At 53.2% G+C, this 11,068-nt stretch overlaps 1 protein-coding gene and 1 non-coding gene across 2 annotated transcripts; one reads left to right on the plus strand and one right to left on the minus strand.

Moving 5' to 3' along the window:
• Positions 1–2,888: 2,888 nt before the first annotated feature.
• COX4I1 (cytochrome c oxidase subunit 4I1) lies at positions 2,889–5,127 on the plus strand. The gene is made up of 3 exons (XM_028478001.2): positions 2,889–3,262; positions 3,869–4,000; positions 4,880–5,127. Exons 1-3 carry the CDS (start codon positions 2,932–2,934, stop codon positions 5,014–5,016), a joined length of 600 nt encoding a protein of 199 aa, XP_028333802.1. The 5' UTR covers positions 2,889–2,931; the 3' UTR covers positions 5,017–5,127.
• A 4,410-nt stretch (positions 5,128–9,537) lies between these two features.
• Positions 9,538–9,668, minus strand: LOC112065260 (U6atac minor spliceosomal RNA). The gene has a single exon (XR_002891938.1). It is a non-coding gene; the product is annotated as a U6atac minor spliceosomal RNA (small nuclear RNA).
• Positions 9,669–11,068: the final 1,400 nt, after the last annotated feature.

Raw genomic sequence — 11,068 nt, forward strand, 5'->3', positions numbered from 1 at the left:
TGCTCAGGATAACACGATGGACATAGACTCTAAAACAGATCATTTTAGTAAGAGTATTATTGAAATATGTAATTTAAATGACTAGGTAATGAAAAAAATTCGTTGTTTAGTTAATACATGCAGAAAGAAGTACTCCTCCGCTAAAAGCCTGGCCAGTCACGTAGGACAGAAATGACATTTTGTTTCCGTTTTGGTTTTGCTAATATATTTCCTTAGCTTTCAGTTTGTTTGCTTAGTTTAGTTGGTAGTATAGTTTACAGAAAGGAAAATTTATCTTTTCTAGGTGTTATGTTTCTACGGGGTTAGGTACACTCACACAGTTGTGTAACAACGACCCCTGTCAGGACATAAAGCATTTCCGTCACCCCCAAGAGTTCTTTCCTGTCCCTTTGGTCGTTCGGATCTTCTGTAAGAAGTCAACTTGAACCTCCCTTGGTGGCACTGGCCGTGACTTATCCTTAGGGTATTGCGTTAGGCAGAGGAAGTCGGATCTAGTCAGTCCCTTCTTGAAGCCCTCCGCTGGCTTCTTGCGCCCGGAGTAAGATCAGCGCCCAGCCTCTCTGGTCTCGTCGCGTCAGTCCCAGTACGGCAAAGAGCAGCCCAAACCGGCCCTTCCTGTGGGCTCACGCTCCCAGCCCGCACGGTGTTCTGCTCCTCAGATGCGCCACGCTGGCCCCCCCTGCCTCCGCTGCAGAGGTGTGGATGGTTGCTTCTTTCGAATCATCACCCTCCGTGCAGGTGTTATTTTAGAACAGCCTTTCCTCACCACCTGTCCTGCCTTACCTTGCTTTGTGCTTCCTTAGAGACTGTGGCTTTGGGGTAGTTTGAGTGTCGTCTGCCTCTAGAGCGCCAGCTTTGGAGGCCAGGGACCTTGCCGGGCTTGTTCATTGCCGCGTCTCCAGCACACGGTAGGCAGGTGGAGAGAACTGCAGTCCATTAGACAAGTCTCGTCCTTTACTTTTAAAGTTTTAGTTGTACAAGTCGTACACGAATACATGAACCGGTTCTCCACATACAATAGCACAGTCCGGAGCACCATTGGTAGCCCTTGTGGGAAGTTTGGATATTTGTGCGGTGACACGTCTGATTGAGAGGGGAGCTCAGGTTCACCAGATTGCCTTAGCAGAGGCTCCCCCAAATCCATCCAGACTGAGGGTAGAAATGCTAAAACGGGCACTAGAATGCAAAGTCTTTGCTTTTCTCTCTTTTTAAAAGGAATGTTTGGTGTGTTAACCTTTATGTGTCTGTGCTCCGCACTCCCCTCCCCGCCCCCCGTTTACTGGGGGACCAGGCCCAAAGTGCTGAAGCGCCCTTGGCAGCCCTGAGATCACGAATTGGCCGTTCTTGTTCTAGAAGGTGCAATTTTATGCTTAGAGTGCTCGAAGGTTATGAGCATTTACGTCTTTATAACGGCTTTATTGAGATGTAATTTACATAACACACTTTCACCCACTAAAGGGTGCACTTCAGTGGTTTTTGCTTCATTCACTGAGTTGTGCCCTTATCACGCGGTCACCTTTAGAACGTTCTCGTGACCCTGGTTAACATCTCTCTAATAACTCACGTGTGACCTGGGTGCTACAAAGCACTCAGGTGGACTACAAAGTCCACTCATCATTTTGATAGAGTTGTTAAATTGGAAGGTAATTCTAGCCATTTTCATCTCAAATCCTTTTGGGATAAGGTCGGGCATACATATATAAGTATGGTAGGCATTTGCAAGTCACAGAGACGCATCTAGAGAAACTTTACTGCTTTAAGACTTCAGGTTTTATTTCACTACTGTTAACATGTTTGGGGAGATTTTAATCATTGGGACTAAGCTAAATGGAGGTGAAGCATTTTTGCAGGACTTCATACCTCTAAATCAGTTTGGAACACAAAATTTTCTTGCAGATGTAGGGTAGAATTGAACACAGCTTTTTGCAGAGGGAAAACCCTAAATAAAATGGAAGATATTCCCTTTTTCCCTGCCGTCTGAACTTTTTTCCTCTTTACTGGAAGAATACATGGGTACACACCCACGTGAAGGCACTAAAATTTCTGACTTTTTGAGCAGAATCCTCATTTTGTCGTCTCCTCTTTCCACTGATAACAACTTGGCTTTAACTTGCCAGGGGTTTTGTGTGTTTAGTTACACATACCTGTGAGTATCTACATGTAACTTAGATTTTTAAAAAGAAAACATAACCCCGATAGTGTTCTGTGACTTGGTGGGTACACAGTTGTCTTTCCATTTTGGGCGCGTGGATCTCCGTCATTCATTGTACTGTTGTAACTTGTTTCCTGCCATGCATGTACCCGTGGTTCCCTTCCTCTGCTTGCCTTTTTCTTTTTTTTTCCAGATCTCTCATTTCCCAACATGCTCTGTAGTTTATTGTTTGATTCCCACTTCTAGCATGTAGACCCTGGTAGGCAGGAATGTTTGCATTGTTCGCTGATGATCCCAGATTGGAGCCACGCTTGGCATACGGTAGGTGCTTGGCAAACCTTTGCTGAACAGGCCAAATGGCTCCGTGATAACGCGTTTCTAAGGAGCACAGCTTCTTAGTGCATCCTTGGTTGGACGCAGTTTATTTGATACTTTGCTGTGATAAGCAGTGGTGCAGTAACCAGCCTTTCATACATCTTTCTTTCTGAACCTTGAACCCTTGTTTCTTTCATGAGTTTTATATTGTTTTTGTTCTCCCCCATTAGTTGGAGTCCCTTGCAGAAGGGGCTTCGGTTAGTCCAGTGTCCAGTCCATTCCAGGGAACCTGAGCCCCCTCTCGGACCTCTGCATGAACACCGGTCGTTGCAGGAAGTGCCGCCTTGTTAGCGATGCCGCCGGCAGGTTTTTGTTTTGCTGTGGTGGAAAGCGCTGCTGTTACCCATCTGCCAGCCTCACTCTGCCGTCTGGGCCCCTCAGGACAGGCCTGCTCCCTGTTGCACATGACAGTCCTGTGGCTGTTTGGAATGGTGGCCGCAGCCCCTGGGATAACTGAAGTTTTCAGGGCGCACATACGCGTACTCATTTTGGCTTTTAGAAGTACCGCCTTGTTTGCAACTCTGAACCGATGTGAATTTTCAGATATTTATCCGATGCATGTTTTAGGAAGCGTTGTGAAGAGTGAAGACTATGCTCTCCCGAACTACGTCAGCCGGCGTGACTACCCCTTGCCCGACGTGGCCCACGTCCAGAGCCTTTCTGCCAGCCAGAAGGCCTTGAAGGAGAAGGAGAAGGCCTCCTGGAGCAGCCTCTCCATCGATGAGAAAGTTGAACGTGGGTATCGAAGGGAAGCAGGGCAGCTTGCGTTGGGCGAGCATTCTGGTTCTGGGCTGCTGCCCAGAGCCCAGTGCGCTGGGGAGGGTGGGGTGCTGTGGCTCGGTGGGGCTGTCCAGGGCCCGGGCCCCTTTGTCCAGGCTTGTGGGCTCCAGCCCCCCCGGGGAGGAGCGGGAACAGGCATGCAGAGCTGCTGAGCAGGGCTCTGCGGGGGGCTTAGCGTGTGAGAGGAGCTTCTCGGGGCCTCCCTGGGTGGGACTGGGTTGGCTATAAATTATTGCTGGAAGATCAGCGAAATCTCACTGTCAGGTAGGAGAGAGGCGTGAAAGTATTAGGGGCTTGAACAGACCCTTAAACCTTAATCGAAAGGAGAAGGAATTTCACCGCTTTTTTTTTTGCACAGGGTAAACTCCATAACTTCACGCATCTCCTTCCTTCCCCCTTACGTGTGCGTGGGTGCATCCGGGCCTCAGGCCCGTGTTGTGTTCCTAGCTGTATGTTTGGCGCCCCCGTGCTGTGGGGAGGAGTGATGGAGCCCCGCCGTGAGGAGGGGCCGTCGGTCCCCGTGGCCGTCTGCTCCTGCGGCGCTGTCTTTTCTGTTCCCAGTGTACCGCCTCAAGTTCAAGGAGAGCTTCGCGGAAATGAACAGGAGCACGAACGAGTGGAAGACGGTTTTGGGCGGTGCCATGTTCTTCGTCGGCTTCACTGCTCTCATCCTCATCTGGGAGAAGCTGTACGGTGAGTGGTGGGGAGAGAAGGGGCCCCGTACCCGGAGCGGCTGCATCTTTCAGTGCCCGAGAGTGGGCCATGGGGCCTTCGCACAAAAGCGGCGCTTCTGTCCTGGGCTCCATCCCGATTGTTTACCAGGTTTGAGAGACCGGCTCACGTGAACGGAAGTGGTGTAAGCCAGAGTTCGCTTTATTCTGAGCGGGCCACGCTTGGTCACGAACGGCTTCCTTTGTACAGCACGCCACGTATCCAGTAGCGGTTTCTCTGCTCCCCAGTCAGTGGTCAGGAGGAGGAGTGGTGGGGGTTAGATCGAGGAGGAGGGAGTGTTTACGCATCAAGGGCGTTTCAGCTGCTGGGGACTGCAGCTCAGCAACCAGAGTTCTGGGTCTTCGGACCTAGCCGTTTCTGCTTCGCCAGCGTTGGGGCTGCCTGCTTGCTTGTTCTAGCGCTGCCTGTCCTGCGTTCTCTCCGTGCAGCCGAGTAGGTATCTTCCCATTCTGAGTAGCTGTGATCCTGCGTTTGTGGCCTGCCTGTGGACGCGGGTCAGGGACAGGCCTGTGACCCTCTGCTCTTCCCCCGCGTCACCTTTGGTTCTGTTCGTGCTCGCCTGTAGACCCGTTGTCTGTAGCCTATAGAGAGGACGTTCTGCTTTTAGCTTAAGTATTTTATTGCTCGCTTTTACAAAGGAAGGAATAATTTGGAGATACCGAGTTGTCAGCGCCCAGAATTCGAAACCATTGTGTGTGCGTGCGTCTGGCTGTCAAGTGGCAGATGGCTGCGCTGGTCGGGTTGCCAGTGAGATGGGGGAAGACCTCACCCGTGTAGCGCGTGGGTTTGGAAACACCTTGTCAGGACAGTGTTGCCTCATGAAGTTGTTTTGGACTGCAGTGTACGGCCCCATCCCGCACACCTTTGAGGAGGAGTGGGTGGCTAAGCAGACCAAGAGGATGCTCGACATGAAGGTGGCCCCGATCCAGGGCTTCTCAGCCAAGTGGGACTACGACAGGAACGAGTGGAAGAAGTAAGGGCCGGCCGCGCGCACGCCGGGGCCTGCCTCGCCGCCTCCCCGCGGCTCCGCGCCTTTACCGGGGTGTTCCTTCCCAGTACCAGTGCTAATAAACGAGCAGCTTACGTGACGTCCTTGTGGCTGGTTCTTTGATGGTAACTGAATGAAATGAAAGCGTCGTCTGAAACACAGTAAGTTTCCCCCAGGTGTCTGTAGTCAGTACATTTTGGGCATAAACGAACGGGCGGAAATAAGGGGCATAAGGGGATCGCATATAAAAACTAAAAATGCAGAGTCCTGTGGTATGGGACGTCTCGGCGAGAGGTGTTTATGAGAGGTGAATCCCCACCACGGTAGGCAGACCGACACGCCTCGCCGGGGCCGCTTTCCTCCTGGGATTGTCTCTCCCCTTGGAATTGTGAGTGTCGGTTGGAGCGTGTGACCACGAGACCGGGAAGGGCAGACCGTGTTCTGCGCTCCTGCCTTTTTATCCGAGAAGCAACGGCGCAGCCAGCTGTAGGCCGGGCGGGAGTTAAGGATCCCCGCCCGAGCCCCCGGCAGGCGTCCCGAGCGGGCTCCTCCGTCTGTCCCGTGGCCCTGTCCCCTCGCTCTAACGTCCCTGCCCCTCGCTGGCTCCTGGAGCCCCTGTGTGGGGAAGCAGAACAGATTCCAGAATAGAGCTGGCGCAGAGGGGTCTCCCAGCAGCATTGGCGCAGGGGTGGGTCGGGGGGCAGCTGTGACTGGGAAGGGAAGTTGGTCCTTAGAGCTCGACCGGAGGAATGTCACAGGAAGTTGGCCTTAGAGAGGCTCGTGAGAAGGCTTGAACCAACCGGTGTAACAGGAGGGGCAGGTGAACTGTAGCCCCTGATGGCAGTATCTCCTGCTGCTCTGGAGGTGGCCTTGCTGGCTTGTTCTCAAGGGCCAGCTGACTGCCCGGAGGCCCTCTGCGGGGAGAGGAAGTCCCGGGAGCTGTGGGGTGCGAGTCTGGCTCTGAGGACCAGTGTGGCTCTGGGTGGCTTGGACCTCCCTCGGGTGGTGCCATTTTCAGCTCCTTCCCAGCGAGGGCTGCTGTGGTGGGGCTGGAGTTCCCGACCTGGCCCCTCACCTGGCTCTTCTGACCCTCGAAGGATCACTGGTGGGTCCCCTGCCGTGGGCCAGGCGCTCACCGTCTCCCTCCCCAGAACGACCCCAAGAGGAGGGGGCCCTTCCCGGGTTGGGTGGAGGAACTGAATGCAGCTGGAGGCCGAGGGCTCTGCCTGAGTCGGGCGGGGGTGCTGGGGGCTGACCCCCAGACTGCCGCTCCCCCGGGTGGCTTCTCACGGAGCCTCCCTGGGCCTGGGGGCTTCCCCCGGCCACGCCGGAGCCGCTCTTGCGCTTGCTCAGAGGACGACTGCCTGCCCCTCGGCGTCAGATTCCAAGATGTGACTGTTGTCCTCTTCTGTCCCTCTGTCTTTGTGGGTTTATGCCTTAAAAAAAAAAAAAAAAAAATCCCTTTACCGTCATGTCAGTGGAAATTCAGGAGGAGACAGAACGACTGCTCCATGCAGCCCACCGTCCTTGAGCTGGAGGCCTGCTGAGCACTTAGGGGTGGTCTGCGTGTTGTGAGAGTGACGGTGAACGCGAGCCTGGGGCTCACCGCTGGGGCTCCCAGGAGCACTGAGGACGAGTGAAACCACGGGCAACGTAATTAGGGGGTTCGAGGGGGCTCGGGGCGGTGGGGGAGCGGGTGTTTCGACTGCGGGTGGGAAAAAGTCGAGGTCGGTGGTGGGAGACGTCCCCTAGGAGGTAGCCCGTGAGCTGAGACTTGATGACTCTCGCCCATCCTTGAGCAGAGGCGGGGATGAGGGGGCGCGGGTGGAGACGGTCATGCTCGAAGGACCGCGGACAAAGGCCCTGAGGACGGAGCTCACTCGGTTCGAGGACCTGAAAGACGACCCACGGGGCTGAGACCCGGTGAGGGAGGAGAGGAAGGGTGTGGAGAGCATGGGGGCCCAGGAGAGAGGGCCGGCTGAGCTCTCTTGGGGGGTGCGCTCCTGTGGCCGCAGGCTGCCCCTCCCAGGGTGTCTGGGGAGACTGTTGTGGTTCCTTGTGTAACATGAAGTTGGGGCAGGACTTTGAGAAACACCAAGATGGCTGACAGGACAGCCGCCGGCTTAGCTCCTCGGAGGCCGGAGGAGTCCCTGTCCTCCCCAGGAGCGGGGATTCTTCAGAGTGGGGGGATCCCCGACCAGCCCAGGCTTGGGCTCTGCCCGGGACCGTTGCAAGGCCCCGCCGGGCTGCCGCTCTCACCTGACGCGTCGAGAGCTCCTTGCCGTTGAAAGTGTGTTTCATCCTTTTCTCCTATTCTTATTTCTGCCTGTCGGTCGGTGCTCGCCTTGTTACCAGCTGGCAGCTTCCTACTCTGTAGAACTTAAAAATCATTATGTACAAAGGGACAAGTAACAGCAGACGCATCACACGCAACCCTAGGTGCCAGAAGGCAATGGAACAATAGTTTCCACTAGAATGATAAAATCAGCTAAACTATTAACCAAGAGCAAGGGAAAAAATAAAGATATTCACAGGCGAACATGAAGAATATTTATCACCAACAGGCCTCTGCTGAGAGAAGCGCTGAAGGACATAATCCAGGAAGGAGAAAACTGAACTCGGAAGGAGTGAGCTCTCAGAAAGAAGGGGGAGCAAAGGGATTGGAAACCGTGAGGGCAAATCCACCCAAACACTGGTTGCCCACAACAGTAAAAATGATGACCTATTTGGGGGGGGATGGTTAAAAGCAAGGGGGAGGGGATTCTGGGGGAGGTGAAGGCTATGGTGGCATACTTTTTGAATTTCTGTGAAACCCCAGGTAGAAATGGTAACGGGAGCAAAACCAAAAACCCTGTCGATGATACCAAAAAATTAGGTGAGGAGATATTACTATGAACCGGCCCCCGTGATCCCCCAAAGTACAAATGGGTGTGGGCAGATCAAGCACGGCCGCAAGCCCTGCGCAGTATCCGCTTTGGTGCCAGGGGAAGCAGAGGGAAGCAGGGACAGCTGATGGACCTGAGAGCTGAGACCCCGGGTAGCCAAGGATTTTACCAGGGAGGAGGTGTGGTGCGACCATCTGATGAAGCTAGGAGGGTTGCCCAGTGCAACAGCAGGCGAATGCTGGGGGCCCTCAGGAAGGTCCAGGGGGCAGGAGTACTCCCAGTCCTGACACTGGCCCTGCTGGGCTGACCTCTGAGACGGACCCACACAGCAGAGGAATTGCTGAGAGTGGGGTCAGATTGACCAGGACGGGGATGGCAGGGGTGAAGGAGAGGTGAGCCCCAGATACGTGTGGAGGAACTGAAGGCAGTCCCCAGATCTCAGAGGGCCAGTTGCCATATTTTTCAACCCCGAATGAAAACAACCTTGTGAAATTAGAAACGTTATCCTGAACCACACCTCCTTCTAGAAGTTCAGGAAAGCGAACTTCAGCTTCGACAATGGATTAACGTCCATCCAAGGTATTTAAATCTCTGGGTCCCGAGACACACAAGGAAACAGGGTAGCGTGTGCAACGTTCAGGGACAGAAGCAGCCAACAGGAATGGGGGTTCTTGGCCGGCTCTCCCCCCGGCACGTCAGTGTGTGTTCAGTGGGTCCGTGAACTAAGCCGCCGTGGTGGCAGGGATGGAGGCCGTGCAGGCCCCATAACCTAGACTTCCTGGCAGCTTTCTACCCTGTAGAACTTAAAAATCATGATGTACAAAGGGACAAGTAACAGCAGACGCATCAAACGCAAAGGCTGACCTGCCGGCCACGGATGTCGCGTACGTAACCTGCCAATGGCGGAGACCATTGAGAAGCCCCAGCCCGGCACCGGCGGACTTCCGTCGTGCAGCAGGGGACTCACTGGTCCCGCAAGCCCTCACCTAGAGGCAGCGGGCTTCTGAACACTCAGTCGTGGGCACTTGGGCGTTAATGCTCTCAGGGAGTGGGATTCTATCTTACAGGATGCAGTATATGCCTTTTTTATATCAATTTTGTATTGTGGGAGAATATATGTAGCATGAAATTTACCGTTTTAACCACTTCTAAGTGTGTAAGTCAATGGCATTAGATACCTTTGCATTGTTGTACAGCCATCATCGCTCTGCATCTCCAGAACTTTCCATCATCCCAAACCGAAAATTCCGTACCCGTGAAACCGTAGCTCCCCATTCTCCCCTCCCCCAGCCCCTGGTAACTGCTCTGCTACTCTCTGTCTGTATGAATTTCCCGACCCTATGAACCTCATGTAACTGGAATCATACTGTGTGTGGCCTTGTGTGTATGACTGACTTCACTCAACGTAAGGACCTCAAGGTTTGTTCACGTTGTAGCATGTGTCAGAATTTCCTCCTTTCTTTTTTAAGGTCGAATGATTTTCCATTGTATGTATACACCTCATTCTCTTTATCCCTTTGTCCCGTGAGGGACATTTGGGTTGTTTCCTTCGGCTGTTGTGAGTAATGCTGATACGAACACGGGCGTACCAAATTTGTTTTGAGTCTCAGCTCTCGATCCTTTGGGAATATACCTAGAAGTGGGAAGAGCCAGGAAGTAGGTAGCAATGCTTTAACTGTCTGCGTGTCGTGAGACCCAAGGGCATCTTCCATCCTCGTCCAGGAGAATGCTAATTTTCTTTCCTTTCATACAGAACGATGCTTTTAATCAGGGACCAATGTGTGGTTCTCTCTTTCTCTTAGACTGAATACATGGGCCAGGGATCCGAGGTGGAAAGGGGAGTGTCTCCTTTCACAATTACGCCTAATAACACATCGACAGGGTCTTTGTTTCCCATTTGTGAACACTCTCTCTGTTGGTTTGGGGGTCTGATTCCTTAGGGAATGAATGCTTCCACCAGGAGACGCCACAGTGGGCTCCCGTGAGCTGGAGATTGAGCCTGCCAAGACTGGATGGGCTCCTTATGCCACTGACCAGCAGACAGAGAAGGGGGTTTCTCACTCTGTGGGACGTGGGATGTTGAGTATAAACGGGAAATGGGGTTTGTGTTCCGTATTGGGGCTGAGGAAAGCTATGGCTAGAACCCAGGGGGCTCTCCTGGGTGCCTCTTACTTAGATCTTCCAAGTCCAACAGTCAAAGTCACCGTAAAACGGTAGTTCACAGTAACAGCGAAGAGACAGGACCACCAGGGATTCAGACCCTATGCATGACCTACGTGAATGACCTACGTCCCTCCAATAGGTGAAGAACCTCAACCGGCTGAGCCCTGGAGAGGGGCAAAGGGAACAGAACGGGTAGCAGAAGAAGGAAGTTAAGGATGTTAATTATGGCTTCATGACTGTTCAGAAATCAGGACGGCAGCATATTTTCTTCCTTGCTTGTTGTGTGTGCCCGTGTGCGTATTAACTAGTTTTTCTTTTCTGCCTTTCTTCTCCGTATGGTTTTATACACGTTTGTTGGAGGTTCATTTTACATTTTAGTCCCTAGGTAACAATATTCAGATGAGACTGTGACTGAATTGAAGGAGCAAGTCACATAGCCCAGGGATACCTACAGTGGCTCTTGGGACTCATTTTGGGCTGAGGGTGAGAACATCTTCCTTTGTATGAAGGCCGTTTGCATCTTGTTTGGTGGGCTCGTAGCGTCGTCTGATGTAGTACGGAGGTCCTTAAACGTGCGTGGTCACAGAGTAGCCTAAGAGATGGACTGTGCCAGGTAAGTTATTGTCTTGGCTTCAAACCTACCCTTCCATACTGGCTGATGGATGCTGGGGCCAGGATGCTGCATACTGCATTTGGGCTTGGCCAGCTGGCATAGCCTCTGCTGCTGGGGGCCCTCAGGGAGCCGGAAGGCTGGAGGAGAAAGGAGCTCTTCCTGTCTGCCCCGGCTTCCTGTCTGCCCCTACTTCTTGTCTGCTTCTTGTCTTCTTGCTGTCTTCCCCTGCTCCCTCTCTGCTTCCTGCTTGTTTCCCGTCTGCCCCTGCTTCCTGTTTGCTTCCTGTCTGCCCCTGCTTCCTGTCTTCTTGCTGTCTTCCCCTGCTCCCTCTCTGCTTCCTGCTTGTTTCCTGTCTGGCCCTGCTTCCTGTCTGCTTCCTG

This window comes from Physeter macrocephalus, chromosome 17, assembly GCF_002837175.3.
Source record: "Physeter macrocephalus isolate SW-GA chromosome 17, ASM283717v5, whole genome shotgun sequence".
NCBI classification, from domain to species: Eukaryota; Metazoa; Chordata; class Mammalia; order Artiodactyla; family Physeteridae; genus Physeter; species Physeter macrocephalus.

Coding starts and splice junctions, on each gene's coding strand:
- COX4I1 (XM_028478001.2), top strand. CDS start 2,932: ATGACAGTCCTGTGGCTGTTTGGAATGGTGGCCGCAGCCCCTGGGATA. Junction 3,263..3,868: donor CATCGATGAGAAAGTTGAAC/GTGGGTATCGAA, acceptor TTCTGTTCCCAG/TGTACCGCCTCAAGTTCAAG. Junction 4,001..4,879: donor CATCTGGGAGAAGCTGTACG/GTGAGTGGTGGG, acceptor TTTGGACTGCAG/TGTACGGCCCCATCCCGCAC.